Raw genomic sequence first — 25,564 nt, 5'->3', positions numbered from 1 at the left:
TGCCTGTTGACAAACTGCTTGGTCCGTTTGTGGTGGGTGATTCTGTAACGGCTTTCTTGGTGAGAAGGAGAGTCGGACCAAAATGCGGCGTGGCTATTGAGATTCATGTTTTAATAAAACAACTAAAACACAAACACTACAAAACAAGAAATGTGCAAAAACCAAAACAGTCCTATCTGGTGCCACAAACACAAAGACAGGAACAATCACCCACAAACACACAGTGAAACCCAGGCTACCTAAATATGGTTCCCAATCAGAGACAATGACTAACACCTGCCTCTGATTGAGAACCATATCAGGCCAGACATAGAAATAGACAAACAAGACATCCAACATAGAATGCCCACTCAGATCACACCCTGACCAACCAAAACATAGAAACATACAAATAAACTATGGTCAGTGTGTGACACATAATTAGGTAGCTTTTCCCCACATGGTTTTTGTGGGTAGTTATTTTCTGTTTTGTGTTTCTGCACCTGACAGGACTGTTCCGGTGTTCGGTCAGTCTCTTTGTGAGTTTTGTTGTTTAGTGTTCAGTTGAAATAAGAGTATGAACACTTACCACACTGTGCTTTGGTCCTCACCTTCTTCAACAGACGATCGTTACAATAAAAGGTTGAATCTGATCAATAACCAATGATCATTTTCCATCCCTCCTTATATGAACATATAAGACGAAACGTTGAGAGTGAGACAAATTTCAAGATGGTTCTTCAGGCATTCTTTGCTGGTTTGATGGAGATTCCTTGATAAAGAATCTACCTTTTTAACATGAGAAATGTAAAAGCTCCATGACTCTCCTGCTTGAAGTTCATTACTCTTCTTTATCTCCCCCATTCTCCCAGATTAGTGCCATGGTCCTCCTGTTTTCACATCATCGGGTTATTTCACCTCTTGCTCCCGTAGAGATCAGTACCACCTCACCGCTCATGTCAATCAATCATTCTCATTTTACATTTAAATTTGAGTAATTTAGCAGACTCTTATCCAGAATGACTTACAGTCAGTGCATTCATCTTAAGATAGCTGGGTGAGACAACTACAAATCACAGGCATAGTAAGTGCATTTTCCCTCAATAAAGTAGTTATCAGCAAAGTCACTGCTAGTAGGAAAATGTACATTTATTTATTATTATTATTTATTTGTTTTTTAGTAGGTGGGGGGCGGTGGGGAGGGGCGCTGTGAGATTCATTCAAGATACTTTTTGAAGAGGTAAGGTTTTAGACATTTTTGGAAGATGGGCAGGGACTATACTGTCCTAGCTTCAAGGGGAAGTTGGTTCCACCATTGGGGTGCCAGGACAGAGAAGAGTTTTGACTGGGCTAAGAGGAAGTTGACCCTTTGTAGGGGTGGGAGGGCCAAGAGACCAGAGGTGGCCGAATGGAGTGCTTGGATTGGGGTGTAGGTTTTGAGCATAGCCAGAAGGTAGGGAGGGGTAGTTCCCTTTGCTGTTCCGTAGGCAAGTAACATGGTCTTATAGTGGATGTGAGCGTGTAAGGGAGCATGCTGACATGGGAGAACTTGGGAAGGTTGAACACCAGTTGGGCTGCGGCGTTCTGGATAAATTGCAGGGGTTTGATGGCACAAGCAGGGATTACCGCCAACAGAGAGTTGCAGTAGTCTAGACAGAAGATGACAAGAGCCTGCATTAGGACCTGCACCACTTCCTGTGTGAGGTAGGGTCATACTCTGCAGATGTTGTAAATCATGAACATGCAGGACCGAGTCACTGCTTTGATGTTTGCAGAGAATGACAGGATGTTCTCCATGGTAACGTCAAGGTTCTTTGCACTCTGGAAGGGGGACACTGTGGAATTGTCAACCGTGATGGAGAGGTCTTGAAGTAGGCAGCCCTTCCCTGGGAGGAAGATCAGCTCCGTCTTGTCGAGGTTGAGCTTGAGGTGATGGACCAATATCCAAGCTGAGATATCTGTCAGGCAAGCAGAGATGTGTGTTGCCACCTGGGTGTCAGAAGGGGGAAGGAGAAAATTAGTTGAGTGTCATCCACACAGCAATGATAGAAGAGACCATGTGAGCATAAGACAGAGGTGAGTGACTTGGTGTATAGAGAGAAGAGGAGAGGGATTAGAACCGAGCCCTGGGGAACACCAGTAGTGAGAGTATGTGGTGCAGACACAGATCCTCTCCACGTCACCTGGTAGGAGTGGCCTGCCAGGTAGGATGCAATTCAAGAGTGTGCAGAGCCTGAGACGCCCAGGCCTGAGTGGGTGGAGAGGAGGCTCTGATAGAGCCTGAGACCCCCAGCCCTGAGAGGGTGGAGAGGAGGATCTGATAGAGCCTGAAATGCCCAGGCCTGAGTGGGTGGAGAGGAGGATCTGATAGAGCCTGAGACGCCCAGGCCTGAGTGGGTGGAGAGGAGGATCTGATAGAGCTTGAGATGCCCAGGCCTGAGTGGGTGGAGAGGAGGATCTGATAGAGCCTGAGATGCCCAGGCCTGAGTGGGTGGAGAGGAGGATCTGATAGAGAGTGAGACGCCCAGGCCTGAGTGGGTGGAGAGGAGGATCTGATGGTTCACAGTGTTGAAGGCAGCGGATAGATCTCGGAGGAGGAAAACAGAGGAGATAAAGTCAGCTTTGGCTGAGCGGAGAGCCTCCATGACGCAGAGGAGAGCGGTCTCAGTTGTGTCGTGAAGCCTGACTGCTTAGGGTCAAGGAGATCTTTCTGAGAGAGATCATGAGAGTTGGTCATAGACAGCACGCTTAAGTGTTAAGGACATGCAATAAAAAAGGGATACTGGTCTGTAGGTTGACGTCAGAGAGGTCAAGTGTTGGTTTCTTGAGGAGGGGAGCGACTAGGGCCATTTTGAAGTCAGATGGGATGCAGCCAGTGGTCAGGGATGAGTTGATGAGGGAGGTGAGGAATGGGAAAAGGTCTCCAGAGATGGTCTGGAGAAGGGAGGAGGGGGTGGGGTCTAGTGGGCAGGTTGTCAGGCGGCCGGACCTCACTAGTCACAGGATTTCATCTGGAGAGAGAGGTCAAAGCGTAGGATAGTTTTGCCAGACTCAATAAGCTGAGTAAATGAGGAGCTGATATTGTCGACCTTCTTTGACCTTCTTTGAGTAGAGGGAGGATGGAGGGTCGGGGAGGGAGGAGGGAGGGGATGAGAGGAGGGAGGGCTTAAGGTGTGAAAAAAGTTTTGACGAGGCAAAAGCTTGAAATTTAGAGTGATAGAAAGCGGCTTTAGCAGCTGATAGTAGTGATGTGCGGGCCGACTCATAACCCTTGAGGGTGTTAGGATCAATCTTGTGGATGAAGGGCGGGTAGATGGCGGGTTGAATAAAGAGAAAATAATACTTAATAAATCCATGAATGTATTATTCTTGTGCAATTTATAAGCTACATTGAGTTTTTTTTATTACTTGAAGCTGTTGCAATAGTATGTAAGCCTAAGCTTTAGGGCCTGATTGTACGCACGCCAAATAGCCTACCCACCAAACATCAAATTTTGGGAACAGGCTGAAAAAGTAAAAAGTAAAAAGGACTAAGTCTGAGTTTAATTCAATAAGAGAAAAGCTGTGAAATGGAGAGTTGAAAATAAAGAGAAGGGAAGGCCAGAAAATGTTAAGGAAAGATTTGATTCATTTGTAAAAGAGGATAGCAGTGCCGGCTATGTTATGTGTAATGATTGTGAGGCGTTATACAAAGTTCGACAGTCACGAGCCAGGGATTTCAAGTAGGCCTATAATAGCAGGTCAAGGAAACTGTAGTTCAGATGGGTTAATGGTCACTGACTGTAGGTCTATAACCTCTCACATAGCTTTAATAGCCTGAATATTAACTCCTGTAGAATTAAGCATTTCTTGCAGTAAAATCATACAGCAAATTTTGACTCTGGAACAGGAGTGGAGAAATATGATTTATTTATTTCAGTGTCTTGAGAGAATGCGAATGTGAAGTTAGATACCGTCTGTAGAGGTGTTATCTTTATCAGCATCATAAAAGCTGATAGTATTTCAACCACATAAAATATGCATTAAAGTTGAACTGAAATCTTATCAGAAACATGTGGGTCATTTTCACAGCTTTCTATTTTCTTACAACCGGTCAAACTGATGTCATTTGGACATTTTGCACAAGAAAATCTTTCCCTTTTATATTTTTATACAATGCCTTTTCTCCCCAGTCCCTAAACATTTTTGCTCCGCTTAAGAAGCAGAGATTACGGTGAAAACCTTACCGATGTCAACAAGATTGAAGCATTCATCCTATTGATTTATGACATTATTCTGGTGAGCAAGGGTTAATTGTCACGCCCTGACCTTAGAGAGCCTTTTTATTTCTCTATTTGGTTAGGTCGGGGTGTGATTTGGGTGGGCATTCTAGTTTATCTATTTCTTTGTTGGCCGGGTATGGTTCCCAATCAGAGGCAGGTGTTTATCATTGTCTCTGATTGGGGATCATACTTAGGCAGCCTTTTTCCAGCTTTAGTTTGTGGGATCTTGTTTTTGGTTAGTTGCTGTGTTAGCCCTACAAAACTTTACGTGTCGTTTATTCTTTCTTGTTTTTGGTGTTCATTTAATAAATTTACGGTGTATGTCTACCACGCTGCACCTTGGTCCAATCCATCTTTAAACCCTAAGCAGTCAGGCCAGTGATGATCCATGGCCCTAAGCCTCCAGTGATGATCCATGGCCCGAAGCCTCCAGTGATGATCCATGGCCCTAAGCCTCCAGTGATGATCCATGGCCCTAAGCCTCCAGTGATGATCCATGGCCCGAAGCCTCCAGTGATGATCCATGGCCCGAAGCCTCCAGTGATGATCCATGGCACGAAGCCTCCAGTGATGATCCATGGCCCGGAGCCTCCAATGATGATCCATGACCGGAAGCATCCAGTGATGATCCATGGCACGAAGCCTCCAGTGATGATCCATGGCCCGAAGCCTCCAGAGATGATCCAAGGTCCAGAGTCTCCACCGACGGTCGGCAGTCCATAGTCTCCACCGACGGTCGGCAGTCCAGAGCCTCCAGCGATGGTCGCCAGTCCAGAGCCTCCAGCGATGGTTCCCAGTCCGGAGCATCCAGCGGGGGTTCCCAGTCCGGAGCCTCCAGCGGGGGTTCCCAGTCCAGAGCCTTCTGCGATGATCTATGGTCCGGAGTCCCCGGCGACGATCTACGGTCCGGAGTCCCCGGCGACGATCTACGGTCCGGAGTCCCCGGAGACCATCCACGGTCCGGAGTCCCCGGAGACCATCCACGGCCCGGAGCCCCCGGCGACGATCCATGGTCTGGAGCCTCTGGCGACGATCCACGGTCTGGAGCATCCTGCGACGATCCATGGTCCGGTTTCTCCGGAGACGATCCACGGTCCGGTTTCTCCGGTGATGATCTACGTTCCGGAGTCCCCGGCGATGATCTACGGTCCGGTTCCTCAGGCAACGATCCATGGTCCGGAGCCTCCACCCACAAGTTCGTGGGATCTTGTTTTTGGTTAGTCGATGTGTTAGCGCTACAAAACTTTACTTGTTGTTTATTCCTTCTTGTTTTTGGTGTTAATTTAATAAATGTATGATGTACGCTTACCACGCTGCACCTTGGTCCAATCGATCTTTAAACGAACATGACATTAATTTAGTTTTCTAGGGCAATATATAATGACAAAAGAGAAGTTGCATGTATCTAATTCTAGACAAGTTTACTAACAAGTAGCCTACCAAAATGTCAGAAACATATCTAAATCAGGCAAAAGAAAATCCTGCACCCATAGTCAAAAAAACATTTCCGCTGTCCCTTCTCCCAGGGACTGCCTCTTTTTAGGCTAGATTCAATCAAATCAAGCGTTAAACGGCAATAGCCGACAAACGTTCCGGGTAGCCTTCCACAAGCTTTCCACAATAATTTGGGTGAATTTTGGCCCATTCCTCCTGACAGAGCTGGTGTAACTGAGTCAGGTTTGTAGGCCTCCTTGCTCGCACACGCTTTTACAGTTCTGCCCACAGATTTTCTATAGGATTGAGGTCAGGGCTTTGTGATGGCCACTCCAATACCTTGACTTTGTTGTCCTTAAGCTATTTTTCACAACTTTTGAAGTATGCTTGTGGTCATTGTCCATTTGGAAGACCCATTTTTGTCCAAGCTTTAACTTCCTGACTGATGTCTTGCGATGTCCTGCAGCAAAGCACCCCCACAACATGATGCTGCCACCCCTGTGCTTCACGGTTTGGATGGTGTTCTTCAGCTTGCAAGCCTTCCCCTTTTTCCTCCAAACATAACGATGGTCATTATGGCCAAACAGTTCTATTTTTGTTTCATCAGACCAGAGGACATTTCTCCAAAAAGTATGATCTTTTTCCCCATGTGCAGTTGCAAGCTATAGTTTTACTTTTTTATGGCGGTTTTGTAGCAATGGCTTCTTCCTTGCTGAGCAGTGGCTTCTTCCTTGCTGAGCATGTCGATATAGGACTCGTTTTACTATGGATATAGATACTTTTGTACCTGTTTCCTCCAGCATCTTCACAAGATCCTTTGCTGTTGTTCTGGGATTGATTTGCACTTTTCGCACCAAAGTACGTTCATCTCTAGAAGACAGAACGCATCTCCTTCCTGAGCGGTATGATGGCTGCGTGGTCCCATGGTGTTTATACTTGCGTACTATTGTTTGTACAGATGAACATGGTACTTTCAGGCGTTTGGAAATTGCTCCCAAGGATGAACCAGACTTGTGGAGGTCTAGGTTTTGGCTGATTTCTCTTGATTTTCCCATGATGACAAGCAAAGAGGCAATGAGTTTGAAGGTAGGTCTTGAAATACATCCACAGGTACACCTCCAATTGACTCAAATTATGTCAATTACCCTATCAGAAGCTTCTAAAGCCATGACGTCCTTTTCTGGAATTTTCCAAGCTGTTTAAAGGCACAGTCAACTTAGTGTATGTAAACTTCTGACCTCCTGGAATTGTGATACAGTGAATTATAAGTGAAATAACCTGTCTGTAACCAATTTTTGGGAACATTACTTGTGTCATGCACAAAATAGATGTCCTAACAGACTTGCAAAAACTATAGTTTGTTAACAAGAAATTTGTGGAGTGGTTGAAAAACGAGTTTTAATGACTCCAACCTAAGTGTATGTAATCTTCCGACTTCAACTGTAAACATGTAGAAATAATGACTCTCAAATAGAAAATCATTCAACTAAATAATGAGGATTTCAATCAGCCTAATCGCGGTGTAGATTACATCTCACGTTCCAGTGTCCATCTCACGTTCCACGTTCCAGTGTTGTAATCAAAGCTGCATAGGATTTCTCTTAATGCAAGTCGGGAAAGCCAATGGCAATGTACACTTTAGGTATAATGCCAGGAGCCGCTTGTGCATTTGACAGCTCTAACGCACTTCCACCTCAGACACCGCCAAAACAACCGCTATGTGGATGTCGGCTATTGCAGATCTGATTTAATCAAGCCCTTTGTCTGTCTGTCCTTCTCGCTCATGCTCTTTCATATTGCTCTCCTCCCACAGTCCCACACATTTTTATTCAACTTTTATTTTATCAGGGAGTCATACTGAGACCAAGGTTTATTTTACAGAAAAGCCTTGAATTACATCAATTACAGAAAATACACACATCCATATATAAATACAAAATGCAAGCAGAAAGAAAAACACGGTCATACAAACAAACACGTTGATTAGTTATCACTATTAACACTATCAGTTATCACTATTAACACTATCAGTTATCACTATCGACACTATTGGTTATCACTATCAGCACTAACATCATTATCAGTTATCACTATCTATTGATCACTATCGATATTGGTTATCACTATTAACACTATCAGATATCACTATTAACACTATCAGTTATCACTATCAGCACTATTGGTTATCGCTATTAACACTATCAGTTATCACTATCGACACTATTGGTTATCACTATCGATACTATCAGTTATCAATATTAACACTATCAGTTATCACTATTAACACTATCAGTTATCACTATCGATACTATCAGTTATCACTATTAACACTATCAGTTATCACTATTAACACTATCAGTTATCACTATCGACACTATCGGTTATCACTATCGATACTATCAGTTATCACTATTAACACTATCAGATATCACTATTAACACTATCAGTTATCACTATTAACACTATCAGTTATCACTAACACTATCAGTTATCACTATTGGTTATCACTATCGATACTATCAGTTATCAATATTAGCACTATCAGTTATCACTATTAACACTATCAGTTATCACCATCGACACTATTGGTTATCACTATTTATACTATCAGTTATCACTATTAACACTATCAGATATCACTATTAACACTATCAGTTATCACTATACACTATTAACACTATCAGTTATCACTATTAACACTATCAGATAACACTATTAGCACTATCAGTTATCACTATCGACACTATCAGTTATCACTATTAACACTATCAGTTATCACTATCGACACTATTGGTTATCACTATCAACACTATTACTTATCATTATCAACACTATTGGTTATCACTATCGTGTCACATTCATTTGTAGAGATGGACCAAGGCGCAGCGAATGTAGAGTTCCACATGCTTTAATCATAGTGAAACTTAACAAAACAAAAACAACAAACGAACAAACCGTGACTACAGAGGTGCACTAACTCCAAACACAGTAACATAAACAATATCCCATAACCCACAGCTGGAAAAAATGCAACTTAAGTATGATGCCCAATTAGAGACAACGATTACCAGCTGCCTCTAATTGGGAATCATACACAAACACCAACATAGAAAAATAAACCTAGAACCCCACATAGAAATAATGAACTAGACTAAACACCCCTAGTCACGCCCTGACCTACTCTACCATAGAAAATACAGGCTTTCTATGGTCAGGGCGTGACATATCGACACTATTGGTTATCACTATCGACACTATCAGTTATCACTATCAACACTATCAGTTAACCCTACAATGTGACATATGTACATGTAAACTCACTGTGGTTATATGTGTAGTATTTGAAGTTCCATGGTTGATTTTTACTTATCATTATCAACACTATTACTTATCATTATCGACACTATTAGTTAATATTATCAACACTCTCAGTTATCAATATCAACACTATTAGTTATCAATATCAACACTATCGGTTATCAATATCAACACTATTAGTTATCAATATCAACACTATCAGTTATCAATATCAACACTATTAGTTATCAATATCAATTTTTGTCTGAGGTCTTGGCTGATTTCTTTTGATTTTCCCATGATGTCAAGCAAAGAAATCTAATTTTATTTGTCACATACACATGGTTAGTAGATGTTAATGCGGGTGTAGCGAAATGCTCAGAGACACTGAGTTTGAAGGTAGGTCTTGAAATAAATCCACAGGTACACCTCCAATTGACTCAAATGATGTCAATTCACCAATCAGAAGCTTCTAAAGCCATGACGTCCTTTTCTGGAATTTTCCAAGCTGTTTAAAGGCACAGTCAACTTAGTGCATGTAAACTTCTGACCTCCTGGAATTTGATACAGTGAATTATAAGTGAAATAATCTGTCTGTAAACAATTGTTGGAAAAATTACTTTTGTTATTCACAAAGTAGATGTCCTAACCGACTTGCCAAAACTATAACATTTGTGGAGTGGTTGAAAAACGAGTTTTAATGACTCCAACCTAAGTGTATGTAAACTTATGAATTCAGCTGTATCTACACATTACAGTCAATTTGCAGATGCTCTTATACAGAGCAATTAGGGTTAAGTGCTTTGATCAAGGGCGCATCGACAGATTTTTCACCAAGTCAGGTCAGGGATTCAAACCAGCAACCTTTCAGTTATTTGCCCAACGCTCTAAGCGCTAGGCTACCTGCTGCCTCTTAATAATGATCACTGCACTGTTGGATAAAGCTTGCAAGTTAAGCATGTCAATGTCCTTGCGCAGTAAAACAGTAAAACATGAACTTGATGCCTGGTAGGCCCCCTATGAATGAAATACAATGGTGGAGAATTAGCCTACAACGGGGAAGAAGAATAGAGATGACGAAAACCAACCACTCCAAAGAAAACCACTATTGAAAATGTCTAAAAGTACCCAGACTCTTCATGCTGGTACATTTCCCCATGTATGCATACAGAAAGACAAACAGACAGACAGACATACAGACAGACAGACAGACAGACAGACAGACAGACAGACAGACAGACAGACAGACAGGCAGGCAGGCAGACAGACAGACAGACAGACAGACAGACAGACAGACAGACAGACAGACAGACAGACAGACAGAAAGACTGTCGGACGGACGGACACACGGATGGACGGACGGACGGACGGACAGACAGACAGACAGACAGACAGACAGACAGACAGACAGACAGACAGACAGACAGACAGACAGACAGACAGACAGACAGACACATGGACACACGGACGGATGGACACACGGACGGACAGACAGACAGACAGACAGACAGAAAGACGGTCGGACGGACGGACAGACAGGATGGACGGACACACGGACGGACAGACGGGCGGACAGACGGACAGACAGACGGACAGACGGACGGTCGGACGGACGGTCGGACGGACGGACGGACGGACACATGAACGGACAGATAGACTGAAGGACGGACAGACAGACAGATTGATTGACAGACAGGAGAGGAGAGGGGAGAACTGAACAGACAGACAGACAGACAGATAGACACACGGACGGACAGACGGACGGACACACGGACACATGGATGGACACACGGACGGAGAGACAGTTGGACAGACGGACGGACGGACGGACGGGTGGGCGGACCGACGGACAAACAGACACACGGACACACGGACAGACAGACAGACAGATAGATTGATTGACAGACAGGAGAGGAGAGGGGGGAAGTGGACAGACAGACAGACAGACAGTCTGTGTCCCTTCCCTGCCGTCCCCTGCTCATCATCCCCCTGCCCCTCCAGTGAACGGGCTAAGTACTTTGGGGAAGACCATGTGATGTGAGGGTCTTTAGCTACCAGGGAGACAGGGCAACACAAATGGCCCCATTAACAAAGGCCCTGTATCCAGGCCGGGGCCAGCCATTGTCCTGCCCAGGGCCTGCCACTGAATGTGAGACAGCCAGGTCCCCCCTCCACACAAGGAACCTAATAGGAAATCAAAGTTCTCTGGGAGAATGGACCAGGCTCAGAGTTACCCTCCCTTGGGTCCTGCTGAAAGAGGAGTGCAGAAAGGCTCTGGCAGTGGTGGGGAAGGTTAATGTAGCGGATAGTTTTTCCCTGCCTGCACCCCTGGCCCCCTTTCGTCTCTGTAGCCCCAGCACACACCCCTGCTCCCCGATGCACAGGTTATGTGTCCACGCTTGACATCCTGGCTTTTTTAGTGCTTGTGTGCTGCTGTGTTGTCAAACAGGCAGCCCATGGTTATTCAACTTCGCTATTTACACAGTGAATGTGTGGGTGTGTACAGTACAGTGCAGTACATGTATTTTGGGATGTCAGAGGTCAAGGGACCTGCTGAGTGGAACATATGAAAACCCAGGGTTTAGCCCAGTATTAGGTGGTGCTAAGGCCGTGTTAAGCTGCTTAAGCTCCAGGCACCTTGGAGGGAGAAGGATCATCACCAAGAAGAAGTTAGCTGGGACTGACTGATCCTGCTGCTGATGCACTGTCTCATGCACCTCCACAGCTCCTTTCTGGGTTACCTGCAGGAAAGAATAAGAGCTTTTTACAGTTCAGATACTTGGAAGGTGTTGGATGTCTGCAGTGTAACAACTAACAAAACCATTTGAAAACAAAGTGGTTCGGTGAATGACCCAGTGCAATCCGATCCGTCGATCTTTGTGCTGCTAGAGAAAACCTCCCTCTGAATCAAGGAACGACACCATTTAAATCCACAGATTTCCTCCCTTTTAAGTGCATTCTTCAAAGGTGAACATGCTATCTGAAACAGAGCTGTGTTACCGCCAAGGATCAGATCCTCTCTCCAATTCTCATTGAAATCAGTGTAGATTGCAAAATCAATAGAGAGAATTGCTGAAAAAGAGTTGCACCAAGAAGAGCAAGGATTCTGGTAGACTTGTAATGGGAAATGTGCATTGTGTTAGAATTCTGGGGTTCAGCACAACCCTGTTTAGACATTTCTGTGAAATAGTGTTCAACAAAAGCAGTGAGTGGAAGGAACAGTGGCAATCAGCGACAACAGTTTATATTTGTGTACTGGAAATCTAGCTCATTAGTCAGTTATGAAATTTAGTACACAAAGGTATGGAGAGGCTTCTGTCTCTACAGCGATATAATAGCTCTTTAGTGGAGTTGAAGACTATAAAGCCAGTGTTGATATTTTGTGCTGATTCTATCGTGGCGTTGAAAACAGTGTCCATTCAAGTAATTTACAAATCAAACTTGTTTTGATTTGTCAAAACATGGTGATCAAAGTTTAAAGTCATTCCATGCCTATAAGTTAAACTACTGTACATCCCAGATAGGCCTTTTCTCAATTAGAGTTCCTCAACTCCTTTGTCCTCTCTCCTCCGGTCAAAGTTCATTGAAGAGAGGAGGGAAAGTGTGCTTGTAATGGGCTTGTATGAAGTGACTCCTTCTCTAATCGCGCATCATCAGTCAAGTGACGTTTACAAGAGTGGAATCCCAAAATAAATGTATAAAGTGGTATAAAACGAATTTAGCTAATTGTGCTAGACATTTTATAGATAAAAGTAGCACATCATTTCATATTATAGCATATCATATCATAAGCAGCATATCATTTTTAAATGTTTGCTTGCTTTCTCCTTTGAGAAAACAATAGCTGATTTAAAGGGGGTGTGGCAAATTTCAAAACTCTTCCGTGAAGGACTCAGGTAGGACATATTTGTGTTTCCTTGCCAAAAGGAGGCTATTGAGAAAGGGAGGACCGTCTTCCGTTTGCCTATATACAAATTGACACACTCCTCGACCACTCAACCACTTATCGGTTTCCAGCTCACAGAGGAGAGAAGATGGAGAACTTTTGCCCAAATGAGAGAATCCCACGACTGATTGACTCCAGACTTGAATCCCAGAAGAATCCATGGTCTTACGATACTGTGAATGCCGTTGTTACATTACCCTATGTGATACATCGGTACGACGTTGAAGACTTGTGATGGGAAAGACAAGCCCTCTCTCCAAGTCCCAACGTGGCTGGGGGTGTGACTGTGGGACAAGCAGACAGCTCCTTCACCTCTCCTCTGAGACATGAACTGGCTGTCAATCAGGCCCCCAGTTAATTACCATTGAGTGTGAGACTGTGTCAGGAACTCTGACCCAGTGGGCGCGCCCCTCATTCCTCTCCCAGGAGCCCACTGGGGTCCACCCTGCCTGCCTTCCTGCCCCATCAGAGCATGCGGACCAGGCCCGCCTCTCTTTGTGCACTGGGATGATGAGTGAGAGGACGATGACACCTACGTGAGTATGAGAGAACACACTACACAGTATGTGGGTTGGTTTGGGAGAGTTAACACACACCATGTGGACATAGGCCTGTATTGGGCTTCAGTGTTTTGGCGTGTGAGCAGTGTGTGAGCAGTGTGTGTGTGTGTGTGTGTGTGTGTGTGTGTGTGTGTGTGTGTGTGTGTGTGTGTGTGTGTGTGTGTGTGTGTGTGTGTGTGTGTGTGTGTGTGTGTGTGTGTGTGTGTGTGTGTGTGTGTGAGGAGTGTGAGGACCCTGTCTGAGGGAGACAGTGATGGATGGAGACGGACCCCCTGGGACTTCAACTAATCCAGTGGGCCAACAATGGGCCCCGGGCGGCAGGGGGCCTTTCACTGGGTCTGACTGAGGCAAGGGGGGGGGTGGCAGAAAAATAACACAGTGACATGTTTCATTAGCTTGTTAAGGCTGTGTCTGCCCCTGTCTCTGTGCCTGCCACCAGTGCAGCTCTGGTCCCACCATCTCTCCTGGCTCCACTCACCACACACCGCTGGGAACCAGAGTGTATCCTCTGTTGTTCTAGTATCCCCTCTTTAACAATATCAAATCTATCTTGAAGTATGCTACAGTTACTTGGTAATGGTTTGTTGAGTACTTCTGACACTTGATCTGTTAGACGTGTAATAAAACACATATATAGACCTGACATATAGGAACATCACATGCCTTTTGTTTCATTTGTTTCATTTGACCTCATTCATCTTTCTATTCATCCCCCAGTACTATGCTTTTGATGCTGTTGTTTCCTCTAAGTGTGATCTCGGGTTGAGATGTTGCAGCCTACAGCCAACCCAAGAATACTGTACCATTGACCATCAATAAAAAAAAAAGCAATGACCGCACTGACATCAATAAATGTAGTTTTTTTTCCATCAGGGACCACCACATAATGACAAAATAGACCACACATATTACTCAATCAGCACGGAAACCACAAGTAAACTATATTGATTAGTCCCCTTATCAAATCTGAACCCCAACAGCAGCCCTTAGAATTCCTAGGACAGAAATAAACCCAATTTCAATGACCAATACCTACATGTGTCTCAGTTCATAAACACCACAAAAAAGGTTGGTAAATAGATCAAGAGAAATACAAGAATGAAAATGAAAATGCCATCACCTTGTTGTAAGATGAAACATTGAGAATAAAAGTAAGGCTTTCGTAAACCTATTGGGTTAGGGCCACTGAAATCACATCGCTAAAGATTTGCCTCTCCACTGCAAATTTGATCTTGAGCAATAACCCGTTGATTAGGAGCCGAGACAGGCAGGTCTGAATAGAGTCTCTGGTCCTGGGTGACACTATGCTGGGACTACTGGGATTTGATTAGGGCTGATGTGAGTAGCCCAGTGGTGGGGGAGAATACTGATTAGGATAGGTGTGGGGACTGGAGGAAACATGTCCATGGAAGTGAGTTTCTGTTTCCTCCTCTGTCAACAGACCCAGACCCATGTACAACGAAATCTTCAAATGTAGCAATTTGTCAACTTTTAGTGATATAGAAAAAAAAATCATTGGATTCATAAAATAAAGGCCAACAAAAAACTCATAGCTCTGTCTCATATGGGTGAATTCTTCTTCTTCTCCTTCTTCTCCTTCTTCTCCTTCTTCTCCTTCTTCTTCTCCTTCTTCTCCTTCTTCTCATTCTTCTCCTTCTTCTCCTTCTTCTTCTTCTTCTCCTTCTTCTTCTTCTTCTTCTCCTTCTTCTTCTCCTTCTTCTTCTTCTTCTTCTTCTTCTTCTTCTTCTTCTTCTTCTTCTTCTCCTTCTTCTTCTTCTTCTTCTTCTTCTTCTCCTCCTTCTTCTTCTCCTTCTTCTTCTTCTTCTTCTTCTTCTTCTTCTTCTTCTTCTTCTTCTTCTTCTTCTTCTTCTTCTTCTTCTTCTTCTTCTTCTTCTTCTTCTTCAGTACACATAAACACATCATAGCTCCCCCATGGAGTCAAAGCTAGAGAGCTGCAGCCTCACATGATCTCAACTCACCCTGTAACCTCAGTCACCTCAGGTTACCTGCATCCTACCAGTGAACTGCCACAGCACCTCTCTGATTTCTCCTGACAAATTGTCTTATCAGACTGCAACCGATTGGGCGAATAAAAACATGACCTTTGCCTGGGCTCCCTGACATTCCCCCAGCGGCCATCTTTGAGTACACTGATGGGGAGATAAGGAGGATGGGTGTAGCCACTGAAGTGGCTAACAAGGACCATTATAGTCTCTTTCATGCATGCTGCTGGGGGCTTTTGGGTGGCGCTGGACGGACTGGGGGTGTGGAATTGGGGTGGAGGGTTGGGGGGGTGTAGCATAGGTCGCCATAATGGTGATGGTGGTGGTAGTGGTGGTGGTGGGGGGGGGGTTAGAGCAAATGGCAGGCTAACTTTCAGATCGGCGGTGTCATTGTCTGGCATTAAAAGCAGGCAACCATTGTGCAGGAAAGGTTCTCTGAGTGGAGGGTTAGGTATGGGGAGGAGGAGGAGGCAGAGGAGGAGGCGGAGGGGGAAGAGGACGTGGAGAAGGACGAGGAAGGACGAGGAGGAGGACGATGAGGAGGAGCAGGAGGAGGAGGACAAGGGGGGGAGGAGCAGATGGAGGAGGACGGGGAGGACGAGGAGGATGAGGTGGGGGAGGGGCGTAGAGATAAGTGAGTCCTCTTTTTGGCCTCACGCTCGGCTGCTCCATGAGGAGCAGGGAACAGGCCAGTGACACAGTGGGGGCTTTGTGGCGACTTATCAGGAGTGAGACCAGTGAATAGGGAAGGAGAGAGGGATGGATGGAGGGTGGCAGGGAGGGAGGGAGGGTGGCAGGGAACTCCAGACAGAATGAGAAAGGAGAGGGGTGCAGAGGGGAGAGTCTGCTGGACAAGCAGGAGAAGAAGAAAAAATGCTCCCCAAGATCACATTCCTATCCTGAGACAGAGAGGAGTAGGGAGAGAGAAGCAGAAGCAGACGTGGTGGAAATAGAGAACGAGGGAGAAGGTGAAGAGGAGATACACAATTTGGATTGGGTGACTGTGTGAGTTTTGATTACACAAAAGCTGTCATGTCTGTCAAGCATTTTTTGGGGGGGGGGGGTGGAGAGAGTGGAACAGAGGGGGATGTTTCTGTGCTACTTCTTCAATATGATCTACTGGCATGACACAATCACACCCAGAAACAAGAACAATATCAAGGAGCAGTCACATCCACGTGCTTCAAAGAGCAGTGCAGTCCTTCAATGTATGAAGAGGAACTTCACATGACTTGGGTATTTTTCTTCTGTAGACAATGTGGCCCCCCAAAAATAAATAAAAATAAGGACGTTTTATTGTCACATACAGTGGCTTGCAAAAGTATTCACCCCCCTTGGCATCTTTCCTATTTTGTTGCCTTACAACCTGAAATAACAATTTTAGGGGGGGGTGTGTCATACTTTAAATTTGGGGGGGGTGTATCTACTTTAAAACTCAGACAAAACAGAGATGCTAGTTCTAGGTCCCAAGAAACAAAGAGATCTGTTGGATCTGACAATTAATCTTGATGGTTGTACAGTCGTCTCAAATAAAACTGTGAAGGACCTCTGCGTTACTCTGGACCCTGGATCTCTCTTTTGACGAACATATCAAGACTGTTTCAAGGGCAGCTTTTTTCCATCTACGCAACATTGCAAAAAACAAATTCCGTCCAAAAATGATGGAGAAAAAGTAATCCATGCTTTTGTCACTTCTAGTTTAGACTACTGCAATGCTATAGTTTCCGGCTACCCGGTAAAAACAAGAAGTAACTTCAGTTAGTGCTAAATACGGCTGCTAGAATCTTGACTAGAACCAAACATTTGATCATATTCCTCCAGTGCTAGCCTCTCTACACTGGCTTCCTGTTAAGGCTAGGGCTGATTTCAAGGTTTTACTGCTAACCTACAAAGCAGTACATGGGCTTGCACCTACCTATCTCTCCAATTTGGTCCTGCCGTACATACCTACACAATACGGTCACAAGAAGCAGGCCTCCTTGTTGTCGCTAGAATTTCAAAGCAAACAGATGAAGGCAGGGCTTTCTCCTATAGAGCTCAAATTTATGGAATGGTCTGCCTATCCATGTGAGAGACGCACACTCGGTCTCAATCTTTAAGTCTTTATTGAAAACTCATCTCTTCAGTAGGTCCTATGATTGAGTTTAGTCTGGCCCAGGGGTGTGAAGGTGAATGAAAAGGCTCTGGAGCAACGAACCACCCTTGCTGTCTCTGTCTGAAGGTTCCCCTCTCTCCACTGGGATTCTCTGCCTCAAACCCTATTACAGGGGCTGAGTCACTGGCTTACTGGTGCTCTTTCATGCCGTCCCTAGGAGGGGTGCATCACTTGAGTGGGTTGAGTCACTGACAGGGTCTTCCTATCTGGGTTGGCGCCCCCCCTTGGGTTGTGCCGTGGCGGAGATCTTTGTGGGCTATACTCGCACTCGGGCTTGTCTCATGATGGTAGGTTGGTGGTTGAAGCTATCCCTCTAGTGGTGTGGGGGATGTGCTTTGGCAAAGTGGGAGGGGTTATATCCTGCCTGTTTGGCCTGTCCGGGGGTATCGTCAGACGGGGCCACAGTGTCTCCTGACCCCTCCTGTCTCAGCCTCCAGTATTTATGCTTTAATACAAGTCGCTCTGGATAAGAGCGTCTGCTAAATGACTTAAATGTAAATGTAAATGTAATAGTTTATGTGTCGGGGGCCCAGGGTCAGTCTGTTATATCAGGAGTATTTCTCCTGTCTTATCTGGTGTCATGTGTGAATTTAAGTATGCTCTCTCTAATTCTCTCTCTCTTTTTCTCTCTTTCTTTCTTTCTCTTCTTTCTTTCTTTCTTTCTCTCTCTCGGAGGACCTGAGCCATAGGACCATGCCTCAGGACTACCTGGCCTTATGACTTCTTGCTGTCCCCATTCCACCTGGTTGTGCTGCTGCTCCAGTTTCAACTGTTCTGCCTGCGGCCATGGAACCCTGACCTGTTCACCGGACGTGCTACCTGTCCCAGACCTGCTGTTTTCAACTCTCCAGAGACAGCAGGAGTGTTAGAGATACTCTGAATGATCGAAAAGCCAACCGACATTTACTCCTGAGGTGCTGACCTGTTGCACCCTTTATAACCACTGTGATTATTATTATTATTTGACCCTGCTGGTCATCTATGAACATTTGAACATCTTGGCCATGTTATGTTATAATCTCTACCCGGCACAGCCAGAAGAGGACTGACCACCCCTCATAGCCTGGTTCCTCTCTAGGTTTCTTCCTAGGTTCTGGTTTTTCTAGGGAGTTGTTCCTAGCCACTGTGCTTCTACATCTGCATTGCTTGCTGTTTGGTGTTTTAGGTTGGGTTTCTGTACGACACTTTGTCGCATCAGCTGATGTAAAAAGGGCTTTTTAAATACATTTGATTGAAAATTGATTGATTTGATTTACACAACATGCCTACCACTTTGAATATGGAAAATATGTTTTATTGTGAAACAAACAAGAAATAAGACGAAAAAACAGGTGAACCTCCGTCCCAGTCTCAAATCTCTGGAAGACAGGTTTCCCTCAAGAATTTCCCTGTATTTAGCGCCATCTATCATTCCTTCAATTCTAACCAGTTTCCCAGTCCCTGCCGATGAAAAACATCCCTACAGCATGATGCTGCCATGGCGTTCTTGGGGTGATGTGAGGTGTTAGGTTTGCACCAGACATAGCATTTTCCTTGATGGCCAAAAATCTCAATTTTTGTCTCATCTGACCAGAGTACCTTCTTCCATCTGTTTAGGGAGTCTCCCACGTACATTTTGCTAAACACCAAACACATTTGCTTATTTTATTCTTTAAGCAATGGCTTTTATCTGTTCACCCTTCCATAAAGCCCAGCTCTTTGGAGCTGGTCCTATGGTGGTCCTATGGACAGATACTCTAATCTCGGCCCTCTCTTGGTAGGTTTGTTGTGGTGCCATATTCTTTCCATTTTTTATAATGGATTTAATGGTGCTCCGTGGGATGTTCAAAGTTTTGGATATTTTTTAGAACCCAACCCTGATCTGTACTTCTCCACAACGTTGTCCCTGACCTGTTTGGAGAGCTTGGTGGTACCCCTTGCTTAATGGTGTTGCAGACTCTGGGGCCTTTCAGAACAGGTGTATATATACTGAGATCATGTGACAGATCATGTGACACTTATATTGTACACAGTTGGACTTTATTTAACTAATTATATGACTTCTGAAGGTAATTGGTTGCACACACCACTTTTCCGTTTTAAATTGTTTTACAATTTTTTGAAAGTCATTTTTTTCATTTCACTTCACCAATTTGGACTATTTGTGTATGTTTTACAGGGTCAGCCATAGTAGTACATAGAGCAAATGAGGGTTAAGTACCTTGCTCAAGGGCACAGCAACAGATTTTCACAAAGACGGGCCAGATATTCAAACCAGCAACCTTTCAGTTATTGGCCTGACACTTTAACCGCTAGGCTGCCTGTTCAACTTCGAAATTCCTTAGCTAGATGTAGAATTGGGTTGCTAATAGTTTTATTGAATGTTATGACAGCAAAATAATGTGTTGCCAAACTACTTTGATCTGTACCATTAATGTTCAGGAGTTATCAAGCAGATCAGATCAGATGGAATCTGATCTAAGACAATGGTTTACACAGGCAGCCCAACTCTTTTGACCAATCAAATCAACTCTTTTGCCAATAATTGGACAAAAAGATCAGAATTGAGCTGCCTGTGTAAACGCAGCCTAACAGGCTTCACGAACAATCAATCGGTTGCATCTAGTCATGGAAAATAATACAATGCTGTGACAGACTGTGGTGTATTTAGTATTTGGTTTATGTACGAGAAACATTAAGCAAACCTTTGTGATGTGTGCACATGCACAGTGGGACCCCTTAGTATTCAATCATATTCATATTCAAGCAGTTTGGTGAGACAGACAGACACAGACATACACTGGGACAGGGGGGAGAGTGCTCCATGGCAACTGGCTTGGGCTATAGCCTCCCAGTGGCCTGCTGGGGCCATGCTGAGGGGGTCATGTCAGACATCGACCCCCGTGGCGTCAGCCCCCCTCTCTCACATCTCTTCTGCTGCTGTCACCAGGCCTCCCTGCTGGCTTGTCCTAAAGCAGACACAAGCCCACCAGCCCTTGCCAGTAGGGGGTTGCTCCCATCTTCATTTTCCCATTTCAGCCATCTCACAATCTCTGCAATCCATAAAGCAAAGAAGGCAAGAGACACCACTAACAAGTTTTTAATTCTCTCTGCCCATTTCCCTGCTCTCTCCTCTGTCTGTCTGTCTGTCTGCCCCCTTCCCCGCTCTCTCCTCCGTCTGTCTGTCTGTCTGTCTGTCTGTCTGTCTGTCTGTCTGTCTGTCTGTCTGTCTGTCTGTCTGTCTATCTGTCTGTCTGTCTGTCTGTCTGTCTGTCTGTCTGTCTGTCTGTCTGCCCCTTCCCTGCTCTCTCCTCTGTCTGTCTGTCTGTCTGTCTGTCTGTCTGTCCCCTTCCCCGCTCTCTCCTCTGTCTGTCTGTCTGTCTGTCTGTCTGTCTGTCTGTCTGTCTGTCTGTCTGCCTGTCTGTCTGCCTGTCTGTCTGTCTGTCTGTCTGCCCCCTTCCCCGCTCTCTCCTCTGTCTGTCTGTCTGTCTGTCTGTCTGTCTGTCTGTCTGTCTGTCTGTCTGTCTGTCTGTCTGTCTGTCTGTCTGCCCCCTTCCCCGCTCTCTCCTCTGTCTGTCTGTCTGTCTGTCTGTCTGTCTGTCTGTCTGTCTGTCTGTCTGTCTGCCCCCTTCCCCGCTCTGTCCTCTGTCTGTCTGTCTGTCTGTCTGTCTGTCTGTCTGTCTGTCTGTCTGTCTGTCCACTTCCCCCTCTCCTCTCCTGTCTATCAATCAAATATATTTATAAAGCCCTTCTTACATCAGCTGAGTGTTGTACAGAAACCCAGCCTAAAACCCCAAACAGCAAACAATGCAGATGTAGAAGCACGGTGGCTAGGAACAACTCACTAGAAAGACCAGAACCTAGGAAGAAACCTAGAGAGGAACCAGGCTATGAGGGGTGGCCAGTCCTCTTCTGGCTGTGCCGGGTAGAGATTATAACAGAACATGGCCAAGATGTTCAAATGTTCATAGATGACCAGCGGGGTCAAATAATAATAATCACAGTGGTTATAGAGGGTGCAACAGGTCAGCACCTCAGGAGTAAATGTCGGTTGGCTTTTCATAGCCGATCATTCAGAGTTAGAGAAAGCATTTGCGGTGGAGAGGAGAGTCGAAAACAGCAGGTCCGGGACAAGGTAGCACGTCCGGTGAACAGGTCAGGGTTCCATAGCCGCAGGCAGTTGAAACTGGAGCAGCAGCTCGACCAGGTTGACTGGGGTCAGCAAGAAGTCATCAGGCCAGGTAGTCCTGAGGCATGGTCCTAGGACTCATGTCCTCCGGGAGAAAGAGAGTGAGAGAGTGAGAGTTAGAGGGAGCATACTTAAATTCACAATGGACACCGGATAAGAAAGGAGAAATACTCCAAATATAACAGACTGATCCTAGCCCCCCAACACATAAACTATTAAAGCATAAATACTGGAGGCTGAGACAGGAGGGGTCAGGAGACACTGTGACTCTGTCCAACGATACCCCCAAACAGGGCCAAACAGGCAGGATATAACCCCACCCACTTTGCCAAAGCACAGCCCCCACACCACTAGAGGGATATCTTCAAACCACCAACTTAGTACCCTGAGACAAGGCCGAGTATAGCCTATGAACCATCTTTCCCACGGCACAACCCAAGGGGGGAGCCAACCCAGACAGGAAGATCATATCAGTGACTCAACCCAATCAAATGACGCACCCCTCCTAGGGACGGCATGGAAGAGCACCAGTAAGCCATTGACTCTTACCCATAATAGGGTTAGAGGCAGAGAATCCCAGTGGAGAGAGGGGAACCGGCCAGGCAGAGACAGCAAGGGCGATTCGTCGCTCCAGTGCCTTTCCGTTCACGTTCACACCCCTGGGCCAGACTAAACTCAATCATAGGACCTACTAAAGACATGAGTCTTAAATAAAGACTTAAAGGTCGAGAACGAGTGTGCATCTCATATGGATAGGCAGACCATTCCATACAAATTGAGCTCTATAGGAGAAAGCCCTGCCTCCAGCTGTTTGCTTAGAAATTCTAGGGACATCAAGGAGGCCTGTGTCTTGTGACCATAACATACGTATGGTCGGCAGGACAGAAAAATAAGTAGGAGCAAGCCCATGTAATGCTTTGTAGGTTAGCAGTAAAACCTTGAAATCAGCCCTTGCCTTAACAGGGAGCCAGTGTAGAGAGGCTGGATTCCATTAAACGTGTTTGGCACTAACTGAAGTTTATTTAGTGCTTTATCCGAGCAGCCGGAAACTATAGCATTGCAGTCGTCTAACCTAGAAGTGACAAAAGCATGGCTTACTTTTTCTGCATCATTTTTGGACAGAAGGTTTCTGTTTTTTGCAATGTTACAAAGATAGAAAAAAGGCTGCCCTTGAAACAGTCTTTATATGTTCGTCAAAAGAGAGATCCAAGGTCCAGAGTAACGCTGAGCTCATTCACAGATTTATTTGAGACAACTGTACAACCATCAAGATTAATTGTCAGATCCAACAGAATATATCTTTGTTTCTTGGGACCTAGAACTAGCATCTCTGTTTTGTCTGAGTTTAAAAGTAAAACATTTGCCGCCATCCACTTCCTTATCTCTGAAACACAGGTTTCCAGGGAGGGCAATTTAGGGGCTTCACCATGTATCATCGAAAGGTACAGCTGTGTGTCATTCGCAATCCCGTGAAAGTTAACGTTATGTTTCCGAATTACATCACCAATAGTTAAAATATATAGTGAAAAAAATATTGGTCCTAAAATGGAACTTATTATTATGTTATTATGCCAAGCACAGGAAGCAGCTCTTTCAGTAGTTTAGTTGGAATAGGGTCCAGTATGAATCTTGAAAGTTTAGAGGCCATGACTATTTTCATCAATGTGTTAAGAGATATAGTATTAAAAACCTTGAGTGTCTCTCTTGATCCTAGGTCATGGCAGAGTTGTGCAGACTCAGGACAACTGATCATTGGAGAAATACCCAGAATCAAAGAGGAGTCTGTAATTTGCTTTCTAATGATCATGATCTTTTTGTCAAAGAAGTTCATGAATTTATCACTGCTGAAGTGAAAGCCATCGTCTCTTGGAGAATGCTGCTTTTTAGTTAGCTTTGCGACAATATAAAAAATACATTTGGGATTTTTCTTATTCTCCTCAATTAAGTTGGAAAAATAGGATGATACTGCATGGTACAGTCTTTCCAAGCTAATCGGAAGACTTCTAGTTTGGTGTAGAGCCATTTCCGTTCCAATTTTCTCAAAGCTTGCTTCAGGGCTGGGGTATTTTCTGTATACCAGGGAGCTGGTTTCTTATGACAAATTTTGTGCGACTGCATCTAGGGTATTACTCAAGGTTAAATTCAGTTTCTCAGTTAGGTGGTTAACCGATTTTTGTACTCAGGGAACTCAGTGAGGAACGCTGTATGTGGCCCAGGAGGCCTGTAAACAGTAGCTATAAAAAGTGATTGAGTGGGCTGCATAGATTTCATAACGAGAAGCTCAAAAGACAAAAATGCAGTTTTTTTGTAAAATTAAATTTGCTATCGTAAATGTTAGCAACACCTCCGCCTTTGCAGGATGCACGGGGGATATGGTTACTAGTGTAACCAGGAGGAGAGGCCTCATTTAACACAGTAAATTCATCAGGCTTAAGCCATGTTTCAGTCAGGACAATCACATCAAGATTATGACCAGTGAATATGACCAGTGACAAGCAAAAATTAAAGCAGGAAGCACCAGTGACTCGGTCTATAAAAAAATGGTCAGATGAAGCAGATGCTAAACTACATGTTCCGGGACTCTTCCGATGACATTGAGGAATACACCACATCAGTCACTGGCTTTGTAAATAAGTGCATTGAGGACGTTGTCCCTACAGTGACTGTACGTACATACCCCAACCAGAAGCCATGGATTACAGGCAACATTCGCACTGAGCTAAAGGGTAGAGCTGCCGCTTTCAAGGTGCGGAACTCTATGCTCTGCAACGAACCATCAAACAGGCGAAGCGTCAATACAGGGCTAAGATTGAATCATTCTACACCGGCTCCGACGCTCGTCGGATGTGGCAGGGCTTGCAAACTATTACAGACTACAAAGGGAAGCACAGCCGCGAGCTGCCCAGTGCCAATGTGAGTAGGACCTTTAAACAGGTCAACATACACAAGGCTGCGGGGCCAGATGGATTACCAGGACGTGTGCTCCTTGGCATGTGCTGACCAACTGGCAGGTGTCTTCACTGACATTTTCAACATGTCCCTGATTGAGTCTGTAATACCAACATGCTTCAAGCAGACTATCATAGTCCCCATAGTTCTGTGCCCAAGAACACAAAGGCAACCTGCCTAAATTACTACAGACCCGTAGCACTCACATCCGTAGCCATGAAGTGCTTTGAAAGGCTGGTAATGGCTCACATCAACACCATAATCCCAGAAACCCTAGACCCACTCCAATTTGCATGCCGCCAAAACAGATCCACAGATGATGCAATCTCTATTGCACTCCACACGGCCCTTTCCCACCTGGACAATAGGAACACCTATGTGAGAATGCTGTTCATTAATTACAGCTCAGCGTTCAACACCATAGTACCCTCAAAGCTCATCACCAAGCTAAGGATCCTGGGACTGAACACCTCCCTCTGCAACTGGATCCTGGACTTCCTGACAGGCCGCCCCCAGGTGGTGAGAGACTAGTCAAGGACCATATCACCTCCACCCTACCTGACACACTAGACCCACTCCAATTTGCTTACCGCCCAAATAGGTCCACAGACGACGCAATCTCAACCACACTGCACACTGCCCTAACCCATCTGGACAAGAGGAATACCTATGTGAGAATGCTGTTCATCGACTACAGCTCGGCATTTAACACCATAGTACCCTCCAAGCTCGTCATCAAGCTCGAGACCCTGGGTCTCGACCCCGCCCTGTGCAACTGGGTACTGGACTTCCTGACGGGCCGCCCCCAGGT

The 25,564-nt window shown here is 45.0% G+C and overlaps 1 protein-coding gene across 1 annotated transcript in view; it reads left to right on the top strand.

The window, feature by feature from the left end:
* The first annotated feature begins 5,000 nt into the window (after positions 1-5,000).
* LOC135503628 (uncharacterized) overlaps positions 5,001-25,564 on the top strand; it is a 34,233-nt gene continuing 13,669 nt past the window's right edge. The window contains exon 1 of the mRNA XM_064958254.1: positions 5,001-5,436. Coding sequence (XP_064814326.1) covers positions 5,001-5,436 — 436 coding nt within the window. The remainder of the gene's footprint in view (positions 5,437-25,564) is intronic.

This window comes from Oncorhynchus masou, chromosome 1 (genome assembly GCF_036934945.1).
Source record: "Oncorhynchus masou masou isolate Uvic2021 chromosome 1, UVic_Omas_1.1, whole genome shotgun sequence".
Classification (NCBI taxonomy): domain Eukaryota; kingdom Metazoa; phylum Chordata; class Actinopteri; order Salmoniformes; family Salmonidae; genus Oncorhynchus; species Oncorhynchus masou.
The sequence above is the reverse complement of the archived record's forward strand: the minus strand, read 5'-3'. Positions and strand labels throughout refer to the sequence as shown.